This window comes from Macrobrachium rosenbergii, chromosome 20 (assembly GCF_040412425.1).
Source record: "Macrobrachium rosenbergii isolate ZJJX-2024 chromosome 20, ASM4041242v1, whole genome shotgun sequence".
NCBI classification, from domain to species: Eukaryota; Metazoa; Arthropoda; class Malacostraca; order Decapoda; family Palaemonidae; genus Macrobrachium; species Macrobrachium rosenbergii.
The window spans coordinates 16928226-16949644 of record NC_089760.1 but is presented as its reverse complement, the minus strand read 5'-3'; the positions used below and the strand labels follow the sequence as shown (position 1 = coordinate 16949644).

The 21419-nt window shown below is 35.4% G+C and overlaps 1 protein-coding gene across 2 annotated transcripts in view; it reads right to left on the bottom strand.

Moving 5' to 3' along the window:
• Window positions 1-3521: 3521 nt before the first annotated feature.
• Window positions 3522-21419, bottom strand: part of LOC136849085 (vesicle transport protein GOT1B) — an 89861-nt gene continuing 71963 nt past the window's right edge. For both annotated transcript variants that reach the window (XM_067122020.1, XM_067122019.1), the window contains one exon: window positions 3522-4800. Coding sequence is in view for 1 of the 2 variants with exons in the window: in XM_067122019.1 (XP_066978120.1) it covers window positions 4759-4800 (42 nt within the window). In the remaining variant the exon portion in view is untranslated. The remainder of the gene's footprint in view (window positions 4801-21419) is intronic.

Below are 21419 nucleotides of genomic sequence, written 5' to 3'. Positions count from 1 at the left end.
ATTCGTAGCCAGGACTCAAAATCCCTCAGCTCATGATGACAGATTTGAGTCCCTCTCGATAACTTCCCTGGGAGATTTTGTTGATTACAATCCGGATGAATTGCCATTATGTCCTGTAGGAGCACTGTGTAGCTACCTTAAAAGGACTCATCACCTCAGACCTGGGTGCCGAAGACTTTTTGTTAGCTCCGGCCGGAACAAGTAAGAAGTGTCCAAAAATACCCTATCCTTTTGGATCTGTGAGGTCATCAGACATGCTTATAGTTCTTCTTCAGCCTCTAATGCTGACACAGTGCATGGAAGAGTACATGATGTCACGAGTTTGGGTCCCTCATTGGCATTCAAAAAGAACTTGTCTGTTCATGGGATTTTGAAGGCTGGTACTTAAGTTTCGTCAAACCACCTTCACATCCTTCTATCTGTGGGACATTGCCCACAGGTCCTTGGACACTTTTTCCTTGGGTGTGGTGATGACTGCTCAATAAGTTGTGTAGCTCATCCAGTGCCCCTGGCAGGACAGTTTGTATCTTACCTAAGATGATGGTATGAAAGTGAAAATGATTGAGATGACTGGTCTCTTTTTCTTTTCTCTTTCCCCTGTCTTCTCTACCAGCGGGCAGTGAGAAGATTAATCCATCATGCACTGGAACTGGTTAGATACAGGTGAGTGAGTGGTCATTCTGTTTGAGTATGTTATTTATACATGAATTAAATACTCTTGGAAGCTAGTCCTTCCTCTCTCTAACAAAGGGAGAGAGGAACGATAACAAACGTAATTGGTGGCTAACTTGTCTGTACAGATATAGCTCTTTAACTTCCACTTATACAATGTCTCTCCACATTGTGTATTAACCCAGTAGTCTGACTGTTTGATAACCTATTTATCTAACAGATCAGAGGCTTATGTCTCCTTCCTTTGCCTTCCCTTAGCCAGGAAGTGAGACCAGGTGTGCCAAACTACTAGTCAGTTCATGACTTGCTTTCCTCCCACCAAAAGTGAGTCTGTCTCTAAGTTAAGACCCAGGTTTGTTCTGAAGATGAACAAATGAAAAAATTTTAATTTGTATTATTCACAGCTAACAAACCTGCAGTCTTAACGTAGACTGGCCACCTCTGCCTCCCCTCAATCTGGTTACCTGGGCTGGAAGAAACTGAATGCATCACAGCGTCATGGGTGAGAGGAGGTTGGCATTGCCTCTTCTCTCATCCCATTGCCTGAACCCCGTTGTACACTCAGCACAGCGGAACACTCAGAACAGCGGTCAACCAGACGCATCCCATTGGCGGTGCAGGTGCTCGGGTTTGCAGTAGCACACTCAGCACAGCGGTTAAGCAGACACTCCAGGATGTTGGATGTATGACAGACAAGTTCAGTTTCACATCCATGATTCAAGCCTTGTGCTTACAACTTCCTGTCATTTTGCCTGATTCGCTGAGAGATCAACAATACCTCCAGACTAAGATCCGACAACTTGTGTTTGGGTCCTAATCAGTCAAGAAGCGGTGTCTAGGAGCTCCATTTCTTTTGACTTGATGTATTACACTCCTCTTGTGAGAAGTGGGGGTTGTAAGCAGTAGCTGCTGCTCCTGTAATTACCAGTTGATCCTCAACCCGAGGGGAGTATTATGCGGACCTTAAGACAGTTTCAGGAGTCTCAGTGTCTAAATAGGCATTCCTCTGATATCAATGACACCAAGGTAGAGCCATGGTTACACTATCCTCCTCCAGAGACTTTTCGTTCTTAGAAATGTTGACTAGGATGGCAGTCTCCTACACTTCCTTTCTTGGGGACTTAAGCACAGTTCTTTTTAGACTTTCAGGAATCTCAAGATCCAAGACAGACACTCCTTGGTGTGATAGCAACGACACCACAGTAGTGTCATGGTCAACAAAAGGTCCCAGTGTCCTTTCATCTGCTCTATTGCAGTGCAAGTACATGAGCAGACAGAAGAAATTCAGTGCATTGGCCAACCATACATAACAAGCAAGATGGATATCATTACAACATTTATTCGCTAAAGAAGCTTAATCATGGTCCTTCTTTCTCGACTTACTGAAGTTGGTGCTGCTCTGTTCTGTCTTCTCACACCTTTGGTACCCATTTACATCTGGAAGCTTATGTCTTTCGTCATTCTACATGTTTTGAAAATGTTCAGCAAGATGGATCATTCCAATTCCTTGGTACTGTGGTGCCAATGACAGTATGACGTCTTTGTTGCATCTGTAAAGACTAGACTTTCAACCCAATGCTAACAACTCATTCGTTACCTTCAAGTTGGCTGAGAAACGGTGTCCAAATTGTCTGTCAAGTGAGATGATCAAATGAGTGTAACCCGCAATTTCTTGGTGGACATCAGTTTTCGGACCAGATCTTATGAGGCCAAGGGCATCGGTCTGTCCATGACATTCAGGAAGATCCTGTCAGTTGAGTACTAGGATGGAATGCAATCATGCAGATCACATTCATCTCCTTTTACCTTGGGATGTTGCCCCATAGGTCTTTGGATCGTACGGTGGATGCTCAACAAGTCATTTAGTTCACCCAGCTCTTGAGGGACAGGTTGCATCTCGCCTAAGGTGTGCGGCTGCTAGGAGAAGGTGTGTGTGTTTGTGGGCAGAGGAACAGTGAACGAGCCGTCAAGTGCTGGACTGGCGTGCATGCAGGTGATCTAGATGACTGAGTATCCTATTTATAATCTAAGTATTTGGATTAGTAGATGCAAATCTTTCCTACTCTCTAGCAAGGGGAGAGAGGGACTGACTATGAGCAAACCAGTTGGTTATTCTTAGCTCTACAGTCTCTGACAATGTGGGTTCATCCAAACCTTTTCAAATCAAGGATATTACATCCCTTTAATTTGAAATGCCCTGACGTCTGAAGACTGAACATCTCTCTTGTTCAACGGATCAGAGGTATGGTCTCCTTCCTTTGCTCTTTCATGACCAGGAAGAGAGTACTCAGGTGAGCCATACTACCAGTCAGTTCAGAGATTTACTTGGAATCCTCCCTCCAAAAGTAAGTCTCCCATATGTAAAGACCAAGGGATTGTATTCGTGTAGGAACAAATGACAAATTTTTAAAAGTAATTTGTATTTTTTCTAACATAAAAACCGGAGGTCTTTAAATTAAGGGCCCACATCTTACCAACCCTCATTCTCTTACCTGGGCCATGAAGTAAACTGCACAGAACTGAATGTATATCAACTGGGTGGGTGGTGCTTCTGCCTCTACCATTGGTAATTGTTACCATAACCAACCTGGCAAAAGTTTAATGGCTGGGCTTCCAGCTTGCTGAAAGTTAATCCCCATATGTAAAGACCGAGGGTTTGTATGTTAGGAAAAATATATATTACTTCAAAAATTTGTTATTTTTATATGACTTTTACTGGTTTCCAGCTGGCATTAGAAGAATTTATACTTACGTTAATACCGCAGGTTTGTTAACTACAAAAAATACAAAGTAATTAAAAATTTGTCATTTCATTTTATACATTGCAATTAGGAACAAGAAAAACAACATTTTAAGTTAACATTCAGATACAAATCATGTAATTTCATCACAACATTCACTGTTTTTAAGAAATCTGATCTACATGCTATCTCAGATAAAAATGAATGCTAAGTCTAACCTCCAGAACTAACAAGTCATATTCTAAATAGCTCTGACTGCAAAGGCAACAATATCATAAATTATAAATAAATGGTAGGTTAACTGGCAGTTCCTCTTGACTTTGAAAAAATATTTATGGGCTATGTAGAACTCTGGAACACATGTTTTTGCTGGCTCATCAGCATTAACCTAATAAAAAAAAAAAAAACTCAAAATATTAAGTTGAAATAAATAAAAAATACTGTAATTTCCCACACAGAGGCCATATCTATTATTAAAGACAAAACTAGTATGAAAGATTTCACGCCTGACACTTAAACATTTTATGTAATGTACGAAAATTTACTTTGGGGTAATAGTCACAATAGTGCATTCTTTACAAAATTATCATTTAAATATTAAGAGCAATCAATAACCTTCTATTTCCAGAAAAACATTTGTTCCAATTAATTCTCAGGGTAACATTATATAGCATGATCTTTCATTTCAAACCTATGCAAGGCTGATGGAACATCAGCTGCAAACAGACTTCAAAGTCAGCCTCTTTTCCAATGTGCATATAACATGTGCTAGTGGGAAGGTAAGTCAAGGAAACTTATAAGCATAACCTTGACTAACACTTAGTGTTGTTTAATATACACATTTTGGCAAACTTAAAACATTCAAGTTTGAAAGTTATTCCCTTTGTATTTGTGTATAAAAAAAGTATTTTCCAGCCCACACATTTTTGGTCATTTATGTATAATGTTCATAGACTAACGTTTGACAAACATGAATGAGAATATGACTCCAGAATACATAAGACAATGAAAAAGCACATACTAAGACTACCAGTACCATAATGTAAAACATTTATAGACAGCCACGAAAATATACAGTACGGTATTAAACCTGTTACAGTATAACACCTTGACCTACCTTCAAATATGTGTTTATTCATTATTTCAAAACAGAAATTTATCTTGTACTTTTACAGATTAGTAATAAAACAAGAAAAAGTCATGGGACAGAGCTATAGAAAAGGTTTTGTGATACTCTCCCACATGACTTGAGACTCCAAGTTCTTCCTATATCTTGGGGTTTGAACATGAACATCGTATGGCAACCGTCTTCACTGAAAGTATTTACATCATCTACCTCTCATTCTCATACATTCATTTTGGAATCTCCAGCTATTCGGTCCACATACTGGAAAATAAGATTTTAATATCAATATTTAATATCACATGAAAACAATGAAAAAGGATATTAAATCAGTTAACATGGTAGAAAATCACATTTACGTATTAACATAAAAAAGTAATAGTTTGATAAAATCAATGTTAAAAAGCTTTTAGTTTTCTTAACATTTTTAAACATCCCATTAGTGTTGATTTTTCTCTTTTGTTTAATGTACTGTACATATTTACCAGTTATAAACGCCCATTTTACATGTTGATAAGAAAAAGAAACACTGATGCAAAATAAAAACAGTGAATGTAATGTGCATCTTTGAAAACCTTAATGTGCAAAGGCGACGAATACAGTATCATGTGTACTCTAAATTATATATATATATATATATATATATATATATATATATATATATATATATATATATATATATAATATATATATATATATATATATATATATATATATATATATATATATATATATATATATATATATAGAGAAGAGAGAGAGAGAGTATATTTTCTGTGTATATATATATATGTGTGTGTATATATATATATATATATATATATATATATATATATATATATATATATATATATATATATATATATATATATATATATATATATAATATATATATACACTCACACACACCAGCAGTCCCTGCTTATCGGTGGCATCAGTTAACGGTGATCGGTTTTATGGCGCTTGTCTAGCGGCACCATTAACTGGATTTTTAGCATCGGTAAGTGGTTCATCAGCATTGTTAAGTTGTTTATCAGCATCGGTAAGCAGTTTATCAGCACTGATCTCTGGTTAGCAGCACCATTAGGCAGTTTATCAGTGCTATTATCGCCAATTTTTGGTTAGCAGTGCTCACCCCAGAACGGAACCCCTGCCATTAATCGGGACTGCCTGTATGTATGTATGTATGTATGTATGTGTGTGTGTGTGTATATATATATATGTATAATATACATGTGTATACACATATACAGTATGTGTATATATATATGTATGTATATTATATTATATATGTATATATATGTATAATATATATGTATATGTATATATACATATATATGTATATGTATATATATATATATATATATATATATATATATATATATATATATATATATATATATATATATATGTATGTATGTATATAAAAAGTAAGTATGCCTTAGTTTTACCAGACCACTGAGCTGATTAACAGCTCTCCTAGGGCTGGCCGAAGGATTAGACTTTATTTTACGTGGCTAAGAACCAATTGGTTACTTAGCAACGGGACCTACAGCTCATTGTGGAATCCGAACCACATTATAGCGAGAAATGAATTTCTCTAACTCTTCATCAGCCGGTCGGCGGAACTGAACTCTGGCCCATCGGGTGACAGTGCAAAGCTCAACCGACTTAGCCTTTATAAGAGGGCTTGTGTGTATATATATATATATATATATATATATATATATATATATATATATATATATATATATATATATATATATATATATATATATATATATATATATATATATGTAAATATATGTGTGTATATATATATATATATATATATATATATATATATATATATATATATATATATATATATATATATATATATATATATATATATATATATATATATATATATATATATATATATATATACTATATATATATGTGTATATATACATATACATATATATACATATATATATATATATATACATATACGTATATATATATATATATATATATATATATATATATATATATATATATATATATATATATATATATATATATATATATACATATACATATGTACATATACATATATATATATATATACATATATATATATATATACATATATACATTATATATATATATACATATATATATACATATACATATATATACACATATACATATACATATACATACAGTATATATATACATATATATATACATATACATACAGTATATATATATATACATACATATATATATATATATATATATATATATATATATATATATATATATATATATATATATATATATATATACTATATGTATATGTATGTGTATATATATATATATATATATATATATATATATATATATATATATATATATATATATATATATATATATGTATATATATATATACAGTAAACCCTGTATTCACAGGGATGCATACCACACCCCATAAACAGCTAAAATCTGCGAATACTTAAAACCGCTCTAAAAACACTTAGAACTGCCTATTTTGATAGTTTAAATACAAAAAAAAAAATGCAAAAAATCCTTATACCCGAGTATTTTAATAGTTTTATCACAAACAGTGATAAATGTAACTGCAAATCCTGTAAGCCCTAATGGCCAACCCTGTCATTACTCCTATTTTTATTTCTTTCCTATGACTGGAGAACCTATGTAAGTATGAATTGGTGTGTATCTTCTTTCTGTATACCTTGAATTTTAAATTTTCCCCTTCCCTCTTTACCAGGACATCCAAGAAAGGAATTTCTCCCTCCTTCACTTCTTCTATTGCGAACTTGATGTGTTCACTTAGTTTAAGTTTTCTAGGAATCTTCCTAGACAACACAAACTAAATGAACACATCAAGTTCACAATAGAAGAAGAGAAGAGGGGAGAAATTCCTTTCTTGGATGTCCTGGTAAAGAAGGGGAAAATTTAAAATTCAAGGTATACAGGAAGAAGACACACACCAATTCATACATACATAGGTTCTCCATTAATATTATTATTATTAAAATAGTTTAACCAGACCACTGAGCTGACTATCAGCTTTCATAGGGCTGGCCTGAAGGATTAGGATGAAATGACAAGTCTAGGCTAGAAGCCTAGTACTGGAACCTAATAGGTCACTCGCCAATGATGAATGAACAAAAATGAAAATGAAATTAAAGGCTGTAAAAAGGCATACGCTTTCATACTGGAACATACTCACACAATAAATACATTTATACTCATGCTTCCATCTGTACTCACTAAAAAGGTATATTAAAATTCAAAATAAATTAAGTAAACCCATAAAATTTACTTGTGTTAAAATTCATTATACTGACTGACTGATTTTTTATATTTTATCAATTAACTCGCAGCTTCTCATGAACATTAAAATGGGTACTATTGAGAATGTTATTAGATTCTGACAAATTTCTTTTATCGGTCTATTTCCAAAATTTGATAATTACTGCAGGTTATATTTTGGACATTCACACAGTACATGCTTAACTGTTATCAACACATTGCAATCTGGGCATTTGGGAGGAGGGCCGCATGGACTGTTCATTGTGTCCATGTGTCAAACGAGTATGGCCTATTGGAAGACGCGTCAGAATTACTTGTGCGTGTCTTTCTCTCAGATATGACGAACTCAATTTTCCAACACTGGATTTTATCTGTTTAAATTTATTATTTTCAAGTTTTCGTTCCATATATTTTGCCATTTTTTTACAATGACTTTTTATATATCTTGTGTAGTCACTAATAGGGATGTCTACATTTGCTCTTGTCATGTGGACTGCTTCTTTAGTTGCTTTATCAGCCTCTTCATTTCCCTTAATCCCTACATGGGCAGGGATCCAGTCATAGGAAAGAAATAAAAATAGGAGTAATGACAGGGTTGGCCATTAGGACTTATAGGATTTGCAGTCCCAAATTCTTAGATGACGAGCTGGAATACCTGAGGGAGAGTTTTAGGAGACTAGGATACCCAAGTATTGGTGGGAGCGGGCACACATCAAGACCATGAAAAACTGCTTTGGGGAGAGGGAAAGGAGAGAAAAGGAACATCTAGTAGGGAAGAAAATAATTAAAGTCCCGGACAACGACTCTATTACACCCATCAATAGGAAGCTAGATAATTTCAAATTGACTGGCAGCTACAAAAACACCATTAGGAATAAAATAGTTGGAAACAAAAAGTCGGTAGAGGGGGAAGAGATTAGGGGGGGGTATATATGGCAGCGTGTCTAGACTGAAGATGGGTACTATGGCGAAACTGGCAAATCATGTAAAAAGCGAAGCAAACAACAATTGCAGAACTTAAGGCATTATAATCAGACATTGGCAGTTGCCAAACACTGCTGGGAAAATTACCATAAAACAGACTGGGAAAATATGAGTTTTCTATACAGGAACACCAACAAAATGGCCAGACTGGTTGTAGAGAACACCTTCATAACATGCGCTAATGACAATGGCAGGGAACACCGGAAACTGCTTTGAAGACAGCATATCTAGAAAAATCGTACACTCCACAGTAACAACGAAACGAAAGAAAAACGCAAGAGGACGCATGGAAAACGAACATTCGGAAGAAGCGGGCAGAGAAAGGCCAAGGTCACGAGGGGGTGGGGGTCACACAGGAGGAGCTAAGCGACTATAGGATTAAAAGTACCCAGCACACAGATATAAATACAGCTGGACTACGCGTCTGGTCATTGTACGGATACTTGATAATATGAACTGTTTGTCCAAGAAAGCTTGTAACTTTTTCTGAATACTGTACATACTCCATTAGATACCATGCAGTTTGAATGAGGTCCTTTTAGTAATTCAACTAATGCACAGAACAATTGTGTAAGCAATAAAGTTTATATATATATATATATATATATGTACACACACACACAAAGCACGCAGTCACCGGTTGTCGGCACTTGTCTAGTGATGAAAATCTGCAATTTTCACCGCCAATATGCGCTGATTTCCGCTTTTCGGCACCGACAATTGCGTGTTGGCACTGACGTATACCTAAAGAGGCACTGAAAATCACCAGTCTTGGCTCTTACAGGCAATTTTCTCTTATTGTCACGCCGTCGGAATGGAACCCCGGTGATAACCAGGGACTGCCCGTATGTATATGTATGTGTGTGTCTATATATATATATATATATATATATATATATATATATATATATATATATATATATATATATATATTATGTATGTATGTATGTATGTATGTATGTGTATGTATATATATATATATATATATATATATATATATATATATATATATATATATATATATATACACAATACATAAAAACCTCCCAAAAAGAAACCTGTGTCTGTATACTTGGCATTGCTGTACAGGCAATAGTAAAGCTGCTTCTTTCAACCATAGCCATTTTGACCCCAGAAAATGACCATGAAAAGTCATCTACATGCAGTGTTTGGAGGATATCATGGGAATCATTGTTGAGATGCCATTTCTAGCCATTTTGACCCCAGAAAATGACCACGAAAAGTCATCAACATGCAATGTTTGGAGGATATTGGAATAACTGATGAGATGCCATTTCTTGGCAAGAACAATAGGGCTAGAATTAACACCCACCTTGACAACCTCCTTCCCCCCATTCATTTTCTTTCAGGCAAAAAGTATTACCTACAATGATGTGAAGAAATAAACCAATAATGCCTGGATGAATAATGATAAGTTTCCCCTTTTCTCAAGTGATGTATTATCTTGAGAATTCCAAGCTTCCAAGCAGCATCACATGCCTTGCCACTTGACAAAACCAAATTGGGCAAGAAGCAAGAGGCCTTTCTTCTTTAGAAGCCATCTAAGTACAGTAATGCAGATAGTGCTTTAGGGCAGTAACTGGCAGCTAGGACTTGTAAAAGCCTAACTTAATGGCTGGTTCCCATACTGAGATTAGGTGTGGTCATGAGAAATTACGTTAATAATGCTCATTATAATATAATTAACTGAATATTTCTAGGAAAATACTGAATCACAGTATATGGGATATCTGGACTAGGGGCTGTGTCACTGCAAGTTCTTAAAAGAACCATCAAACTCACTTCAGCATCCAGATTGAAGAAAAGGTTATACAATCACTATCCAACTTTATGAACAAGTTGCATTCCAGACGGCCATTTGTATCTTGAATTGTTCGTAAGTTGGTTTCAATATGTGGCACATAATTTTTTTTTTTTTTTTTTTTTTACATTCCCGAGTTAACCCGGGAGTCATAGAGAGATTATACTATTTTCACTGAATTTTTAAATCATGCAGTATTATAAAGAATTACTTTGGATGCTATAAAGGTAAACACAAGATAAACATAAGAAGAAAAAATTTAGATTCATGCAGATTCAAAATTAAGTATTTTTTTCCACGCTTTGAAAGTTATGATCTTGGAGAGAATTTTGCAGAAGCGGTGTCTGACATTGGAAGTTCACAAAGCAAACAATGCACACCACCATCTATTAACAAAAATATATACTAAATATTTCCTATGGGGAGAGGAAATATAGAAAATGAAAGAATATTCTTGTGATTGCAAGAAGAACACAAGGTAGTTAACCAGAAGAATTACTCGGGATAATCAGGGAAAGGATTAAAGGAACAGGTTCTTCTTCCTCCTGTTCTCTGCAAAAATTCTTACTAGCAGAATAGGTGCGCAGAGCAAAATTCGAACTTGTGACCCTGTCTGTTCGTATCTGTGAATGTTCAAGTTTGAATGTTCGTAAGTAGGGTAGTGATTGTACAGTTTATGGAACAAAAATAGGCCAACCATGACTAAATGTCGAGTTTCTTTGGCTCCACATCAAAACTGAGTTCCACTCTTTTATGAAAATCATCTTATATCTGTATTGTGTACTTTTAGTTTTATTAGTGCCTTTCTTGTGGATCAGTGCAAGATCTGGAGTTGCAAAAAAACCATGGTAAACCTGTGGATCTTAAGAATAAAGTGAATGTCAGTTGAATTTCAGTTTTATTTAATGTTCCATTACGTTGTCAATGACATCATCTATAATCTGGAATGTGGCTGCTTCTGCATCTATTTCACTTAAGTCTTCAAATTTCTGTCAGTCTGCTTTTCAAAAAACCACCTGGGTGGTCTTTGTAAAAGTTCATTGTTATCACTGCTAATGATGGAGCATGGTCACTGGTATGCCAGTCATCTAGAGTTCTCCAGATTAAGTCAGTTGCTAAGAATGATTTATGATAACAGAGTATGCATGTCTTAAACATGGAAAAGATGCTGGTTTTCCATTACTATGAATTCCCATTGGTTTTCCATTATTATGAATTCCCACTGGTTTTCCATTATTATGAATTCCCACTGGTTTCCCATTATTATGAATTCCCACTGGTTTCCCATTCTTATGAATCCCACTGGTTTTCCATTATGAATTCCCACATCTTTTTTCTATAATTTATGATATCACAATGACTAACATTACATAGAACATCACCCATAGTGGATGTCCACTGTTCATATCTTCCAGCAGAAATGATTGAGGAAGCTGTCGGATGAAATCAACCATTGCCCCATACATCACTTTATCATGAGGGGGGAGATATAAGGAACATAACAGAATACTGTACCACCAATATGATTTAATTAGTACTGCAGTAGCTTCTGGTGTTGCAATTAAATTCGGATTTACCCGAGGATGTTATGACAAACATAAATAGGACTCCCAACATGACTTCCTATTTTTATTTACAGTATTTGTGTGTGGGGTGTTCTATAACCTTCATAATCCCCGATGTGAGGTATTGCTATCTAACATCTTTTCATGTAAACACCACAAGTATAGGCTATTCTTCATGAATTGCTGTCCATTTAATTATTCTTAGTTGCCCAGGAGTATCTAACAATTCCACTGGAAATGCTCTTATCTAAAAGTATTGGAAAATCTTTTTTCTTAATTCTGTCTTGAGGGTGTTTTCCCATCTTTCACCGAGTCTTAGAAAGACTAGGGATTTATGTTATCAAAGAAGACTCATGGAGTTACCATAAGACATTAGACAAAAAAGGTTTTGAGGGTGTGAGTTGGCCTCAATTTCTGGTCACTCAGCTGCATCCTTGTCTGTCTTCATGGAGACATATGTGGCAAGGGTGAAGGACCTGATTCAGATCCTTCAGATGGGTTTGAAGGACCCACCTGTAATCCTTCAGACTGACAAGATGAATCTGATACAAATCCACACACTGGACCAGAAAGACTTGTTACAGATCCTCCTGATAGACTTGAGGGACCTGCTTTGGAGTTGAGGGCATGTCTAACCTGACTAATACTTTCTATTTAAAACATATTGGTAAAGCAATGGAGTCATCACTTAAGAGACTTTTTACTAAACCGAGTCTTACCACTTTGTTGACGTGAGGTATCTGAGGAATTTTTTGTTGGTAAGAAATATCTGACTTGACTTTTCTTTCTTCAGGCCATTTGCATACATTATGACAAGTAGACAGAAGTTGCCAATTCCCTTTTTTGATTCTGCAAAGTTAATTTTGTTAACTGTTTTCATTACTATGACCCATTCCTCAAAATTGTAACTATCACAATTTTTGTTTAAGGTACTAGTATGTTCTCCTTCACAGCAGGAGTATTTTGAATTATTGTTCTGTTAGATTCCTGGCTGTACTGCACACATATTTCATGCCTGCCTTTTGCTTTTCATCAGCAAGATAGTTAAATGACCAAACATTTGGTCATTGAATGAAATAAATGAATTATTTATTAAATGAACAGTGGGTGTAATACAAAATACTTTACATTATCTTTTGCAGGTTACAATTGCTAGAAGAGGGTTAAACTGAAACGTTCTGAGCTTCAATTATCTAACTTTAGGGATAAATGCATTTGGTGTATAGCACATTAGTTTTTATCATAATTCCTTTTATATTTATGTTCAAATAATGATAATAAATATTGCAAATGGCTGAATACAGAAATGAATGCAAAAATACATAAAGACATGACAAGAAAAAAAAACTATGCACTGCAGTATGTATTTATATTTGTCAATTGATTTTGTACTGAGCACTAAGCTACCCATTCTGTACTCTCACTTTAGTATCTTGACATTTGAAATCTAACAAGCTTTTCATCCATATCTTTGTGTGTTTGTGTGTGTGTTGCAGAACTCAAAAGATTTATTGCTGAAATAATGTCAGTTATTTGTTGTGGCATGCGATATGAAAAATCCTTACACTGTCGAAATCTACTTGAGCTTAGGTAATTGTATATTATTTGTAACTGCATACATGTGTAATGCCCTATATTTATGGATTAACATAATCATATTAATCAAGTTTTATTAAGGGACATTAACTATCAAAACTTACAATAAAATAATGACACTCAACACAAGAGAGAGTGAGGAAGTACAAAGATGGACATGGAAGCTACAATTTAAACATACTATACTGTAATTGACAATTGAACTGACAGCATTTACATGTTAATTCACATATTTACACTACATATTCAAGGTAGCATTAAAAAGTGATACCTATAACAACACTTACAATGAACCATTGATGCATATCAAGAGGGGAAAAAAGAATGAAACAGGCATCACTCTCTTTGGTATAATGAACCATTGATGCATATCAAGAGGGGAAAAAAGAATGAAACAGGCATCACTCTCTTTGGTATAACAAGATTGTAATAGTGGCATAATAACTCAGAACAATCTGAAGTAAATTCAAATATTTGATTTACATTGAATTATTGGTAACAGACTTTTTAAGTGATACATTTATCAAAACTTAATATGAAATAAAATAATAATAAATGAGAGAAAGATATAAATGCTACGACAGCAAATGTTATCCAGCTTGATTAGTCACTGTACTGTATAGAAGTGTCCTTCAACGAGGCACTTGACAATGTACTGTAATTTACTGTTTTAATTAGTCCATAATTATTACTCAGTAGCAACATACAAGGAAGCTATAAGGTAAAATGCAAGCGGCTCCTTAACTTGCTGGACCTTAACCTATCAGATTTTACTGTTTGTCATCAGACGTGACTTCACACTTAATGGAACAACCTGGTACGTATGCTTTATTAAATGGACAGTGAAATGAATGCACATAACCAACACTTTCCTGTCTAAACCTGTAACCAACACTTTCCTGTCTAAACCTGTAAGCATGCTATAGTCAGTTACTCAGCTTCTGTTGTCTGCTTCATAAAGAAGCTGTGCTTTTTAAAAGTAAAGTATGTAATTATTTTTTCTTTTATGTTAAAAGTCCTAATTACATATGTATAATGTAACATACTTGCAGTAAATTGTTAAATTTATGCTTACGAAGCAAAGTGTTTAAAATTGATATTGTTCCTCTTTGTTTATCAAGTGCTAAGAAATCCTGAGATGACTGGTTAAATAAATGTAATTTTATGCATATATGTGCTGGTATTTCAGAACAGGCAACCACACGACAGAAAATCACTTTTAATAAAACATTTAACAAAGTTCCTTGCTTGTTTTATTCAGTTCCAATGTGAGTTTGAAATTTATTTCTGTTGCACACACATTTTGATTATTTCCATTACATTCACTCAAAAGGGGTAAGCCAAATGAAATGCTATCAATTGAGTCACTAGTAAAATTTTCTCTTCTAATACTGGGTCAAACCATGCATCTTACACTAACATCTATGTTTCTTATTCTGTGTTCCTATTTCATCAATCACCCGCCCACCCACCACCTAATGGAAGATACTGCCTGTAGTGTGCCTTGCACAATAAATATAACCAACACTAGAAGAGCCTTTCCTGCATATTTTTGGTTCCTTTCTGTCATACTTATCATTCATTCCCTCTGGACTATTCCCACCTTGCTGCTAACTTCATTACCTTTGTCTCCCTCCAATTTTCATCCTAAACTTTAAGAAAGCTTCTGGGGCAACTTACGCTTGTCTAAAAATGACTCAGTCATCTGGTTTATTGATAAATTAATAATATTGATAATATATGAAGCACACCCTCTCTTAAACAAGTCCTGTTAAACTGGATGGCTGCATCATTTGAGTTAATTTTATTTTGAGTCTTCTCAATTTTCCTTATAATTCTTTTCTCTTCCACATTAATATTGGACAATAATTGGCCAGTAATCATATTTGGTAAAGAGAAATATGCTTGCAGCATATTAAAGCAGTCTTTATTCTCTATACAAGAGAATGTAGTGAACACAGGGGATAAACCTGTAGTTGAACAGCAGGTTTCTGGTATATGTTTTCCAGAGTTATGCTTCAGAAATTCCTTGCGGTTGTCCTCTTGCTATTGACATTCCAACTAACCCAATGGTCATCCTCAAGATGGGTGAGAAAAATTAGAGACAAGGGTGTGGGTGGCAGTATATAAAGGGGTCAGTACTGCAGGCAGATCAGCTCTGAATTCTCACTGGTTGCCAGGGGATTTTGTTCCCGAGCAAAGCCTTCTCCCAGACACTGATGGTTCCACCTTTTACCCAGTTCAACCATCATTGTCTGGGATAAGGCTTCACTTGGGGGACAATAATCCCCTGACAACCAATGAGAATTCAGCGCTGCTTCTGGCCACAACACTGGCTCCCTATACATACTACGACCCCCACCCTCGTCTCCAGAATTGTAGCACCTGTCTTGAGAATGACCCTCGGGCTGGTTGGAATGTCATGACAAGAAAACAAACATGAGGAATCTTTGGAGTACAACTGTGAAAAACATCTGCCAGAAACCTACTGTTAAACTCTATGGGTTTATCCCCTGTGTTCCACTGCCTTCTCTTGTATAGAAAATACAGGCTGCTGTAAATATGCTGCTAATGTATTTCTCTTTATCAAAATAGGAACATTTGCCAATTATTGTCCAATATTAATGTGGTAAGGAAGAATTACAGTATAAGGAAAATTGAGAAGACTCAATTAATAATAATAATAATAACTGATGATAGCAATATTTCACACTGCTGGGTGTCAAGTCATGCTGTTTGGTCCTACAATGAAACCACGCAAGTTTCTGTTATGTGCACAATGACTTTCATCACTTTAAAATACAAGTTGTAGCACAGAAAAGAAGATACCCATGATATTGTTGTTACTATAGGTGATTGCCTTGCTGCATCTCATAAACAATAACTGACAGAATAAAAAAGCAATCGAGACTGACATCTATTATACAGTTTATCATGACAGCCTTCATAATAATGATAGTTAATGTAACAAACTCACTGTGAGTGAATATTGCACCTGTGGCTCCCACTTGGACAGAAACACTCATTGGCCTTTGGCCTATCATGAGTGTTGTCTAACCCTTCTTTCCCATGCCGCTTACATGAACCTAAGGTGATATATCTAGCTCTAGGCAATCTGCAACCTGCCATAAAAATGAACTATAGAGGAGTCTGATCACAGGAGAGTTAGGCATTTAATGCATTCTTCCCTTAGTCATGCTATGACACAAGCACTGCAATACTAATTCATTCATTAAAAAATTCCATGCAAGAGATTAACTTCTGGCACATACGGAGAAAACTATAACTATGGACAAAAGTACCAAAAAATAAAACTCATTAGGTAAAGCCTCATGCTAAACTATAAAAAAGGATGCACGCACAAGACTAACATTCACATAAAAATTACTGTATAATGAAAGACTGTTGAATAAATAGTTAAATACAAATGGTCTCCATGCAGACCAAGTGGAAAAGTGAAGGAATCTGTCAAGTGATAGAAAAGGTATTTTCATGCAAGACTGCCTCACTTAAACAATTCACTAACAGTACTTTGAAATTCTGGACTCTCCAAAAAAAAAAAAAAAAGCATAAGCAACTGCTTGTACTTTCAATGAACTATCTACCAGAGTTTTCAGCATCACTGACCCTATTACAATGAATACACTTTTGATACTAACACAAATCCAACAAAGCCAAAATTACAAAATAGCTAAGCAAGAGGCCTATAAATATAGGCCGTCCTCGGTTATCGGCGGGGGTTCCGTTCTGGGGGGTGTGATGATAACCGAAAATCAGTGATTTCCGGCGTTTTTTCTGGCTTATTGGCGGCGAAAAGTGCCGATTTTCGGTTATCGGCGCCTCTGTTAGGTATGTATTGGCGCCAATACCCAATTATCGGTGCCGATAAGCAGAAATTGGCAATTTTCGGCGCTGAAAATTGCCGATTTTCGTCGCTAGACAAGCCCCATATAACCGGAGACTGCCTGTATAATACATTAAATACAGAGTAAATAATTAAATTTAAACCATACTTCCAAATAATGACTGCATCTGATAAACAGGAAACAAACCACTGGCTCTGAATTATCAAATTTATAATGTGAAAGCACAAGAAACCAGATTAATTTTTCTTGGATAAACTTTGAACTTTTCCAGACCTATAATACACCATCTTTACAAATGCTATTACAGCATTCTAGGTAAAAAGCTGTGAGGAGTGTCAAATTATAACAAGGAAATTAGTATCTAAATTGAGGGGGGAAAAATCCACCAATATAAGATACTATGTCTCATCTGCCATTACACTCACTTTATTATGTAAAGATGTGCATCAAAAGGTGATATGAGCAGGGAGACAATATGAGTAAAAGAAACAGGTTTAAATGTAATATGCCTGTACAACTTAAAAAAATTTATGTATTTGTACACCAGAGTTCTTTATGCTTTCCATCCTGAGCTCAGAAGGATCATTAAATCTAGAGGCACTCTTCATACAGCAGAAGCCCTAATTAAATACCTCCCAAGAAGTGTTCCTCCTGCCTTCCCGCATTAGGTTGTTCACTATTCATGAAAGTAACACACTTGTGTCAGAGTGTGTGAGAAGCGACATTCCGAAACAGGATACAAAGAACAATGCCCCAGAATTTGCAAGCTGCTCAGAGACTAAACAGAATATTCGCCAAGTAGTATCAGATAATGATGTCATACACCAGCCCCACCTGTCAGCAAGGCTGCAGCAGTGAGACTGTCAACTTTAAGTTTTTGGCTTACAAGAAAATCATGCCGCCAATCAACAGCACAGATTTCCTCCTCAGCCAATCAGCGGTCCGCATACATTCAACCTCCTACTGAACATCTTATATATAATGAGCAAGACTCACCACAAATGACAGTCTACTCCCACCTCCATGCTCAGTGAAGCCTGAGTGAAATGTGGTCTAGATCAACGCTGATGAAGATTTTCTTCTGAAGAAAGACAACTCCACGAAAGATGAACTCAACATCAAGTACAGTAAACCCCCCTATTCGTGGGGGATGTGTACCGCACCCCACCACGAATACTTAAAACCCCTCTAAAAACACTCAGAAATGCCTATTTTGATAGTTTAAACACAAGAAAAACCCTCTAAAAATGTTTATACCTGAGTATTTTAATAGTTTTACCACAAAAAGTGCATTTAGTCATGAAAATGATATGAAAATACAGTAATTAGTGAATATTTCTCAGTGAAAAATACCGCGAATGGGCAAATTTTCCACAAATAATGGGTAGATACGTTCCACAGAGAAATCTGCAATATGTGAGTCTGCGAATCGTGAGAACGCGAATATGAGGGGTTTACTGTAACCACCATTGCCACTCTGTAACCTATACAGTGTATTCTTCTGAAATAAAACTACCCTAGTTTGCAACTGTTTTCCTCTCCAAAGAATGACAAACATGAGCAACTTACTGGCAGAATGCAGTACCCCTAAAAAAGCAATTATCAGAAAGATACAGAAAACTACATAAATTGAATACAGCTGATGTAGCTATCACTTTCAATACCACATGCTTAAAAGAGGGTCTTCTACCTACATATATTTTTATTATTTGGAAGGAATCAGTCTTTTAAAGCAGTTTTGTTAGAAAACAGTTGCTGTTTCAGCAGCATTTAGCTTGTTGAGAGTCTTCTCTAATCTCCATATGTTCTCCTTATCGGCAGGTATAATACATTGCCAAAGGACATGGAAAGAAATTCTGCTTTCGTCATTATTTTACTCTTACATTTCAATGTACACAAATGCAGTCGTCTACAGAGAAAATGAATGAAATACAAGGGTGGGCAAGTATTTATAGTGGGTGAGCTGGCTTAAAGTCCATGTACATGTGGGGTAAAATTTTCATTGGTCCATTGCCAATGCAGTCTTTGCTGTAAAGCTCTCAAGACATACAGTTCTTCTTTGTTGTGTTGACTGGTGTGTCCCCCACTGGTGTACCTGGTTTGATGGTTCATTTCATTGTGGGATTGTTTGTTCATTTTATTTCTCTTTCTCCCTTATTGGTATTTTGTGTCTGTTAGTTTTTTTTTTTTACATTAATGTTTAGCATCAGCCAATTTCTCATGTTTATATTGTTTGTTACCTTGGGAATGGGGGTCTGTTTCAGTTGGTGTGATTGCCATGTGTTTTCTATCTCTCTCTCTCTCTCAGCCTCAAAGGTGTTTAATTTCCTTGGCTTCTCCTAATGTTTGTCAAGAGAAATTCCATTTCGTTAAAAGTATTTATGTTTTTTTTTTTTTTTTTAGAATATGTGATGCTTTCAGAAGGCAAACCACAAACACCAGAGGAGGCCATAAAGATAGAGCAAGACACTGTTGATGCCTTTACTTTCTGAACCCTATTTGGCTCCTACTGGTTGCTTTTGCTTCCTAATTATTATCAGGAGAAATTCAGTTTCATTAAAATTATTTACACTGGACTGTTTTCCAGAATATGTAAAGCTTTCAGAAGGCAAATCACAAACACCAAAGGCCAGAAAGATAAAGCACTAGACGGTTAATGCCTTTGCTTTCTTGAAGCCTTACATATCCTGGGAAAAAGTCTAGCATAAATATTGTTAATGAAACTGAACTTCACCCAACAATTATAAAAAATGTTAAAAATCAGTCAGTGACAAAAACCACTGAGGCTCAGAGAGAGATAGAAGACAACACAGAGCTGTCAAACACCTGAAAAGACCCTCATTCCTGATGTAATAGACAACTTCATAAGAAACAGGAAATCAGCTGACAATAGGCACCAAAGTGAAAAGAAAAGAAAATAACCAACTAGTCCCAAGCATACATGAGGGAGAAAGAGAAATATGAACAAACATACCCCAACCCCACTGGAGCAAACCATCACACCTGTTACACCAAAACCACCAAAGACTCCCTATGTTGGTAACAGACCAACAAAAATTTCAGCCATCTGGCCCTCAATCCAGCGCCCCTGCTATAAATACTCACCCACCTCTGCACACATTCATTATCTCTACGTACACATTTAGGTTTGAGTAAAATAAATTACAAAGGCACAATTTCTTTTCATGTATTTTGGTTAGGTATAAAAAGAATAAAGAACACTCTCTACAAGCTAAATGCGGTTGAAAAGCATTTATCGTATATTTTCATGTATAAGACGACCTTTAGATAAAATGAGGTAAAAAATTATGACAAATTTTCATGAATTTATCTCACATCTGTAGTATAAAATGACTGCTAAATTCCAAAACCATCTGTGTATAGGCTAGCTTCTGCAACAACAGGTATCTTATGAAATACTGGTTATGTAAAGATGATGTTATTACAAATGCTGTTTTACTTACTGCATCCTTAGAAATTCAAAATACCGTATGCACTCGCGTATCATGCGACTTTTGAAGACCTAATTTTGAAGCTAATTTTACGGGGATCGCATCATACACGAAATATAAAATTAGTGTATGTAATATTCACATATTAGTGTCATATAATAAAATACATACATAACGAATATGCATCTTTTCCAAGGATCTTTTAACAAGTTGTGCATTACTTCACTGGTATCCAGTAATATTGTATGTACTGTTTTCGCATGTTACTAATTGT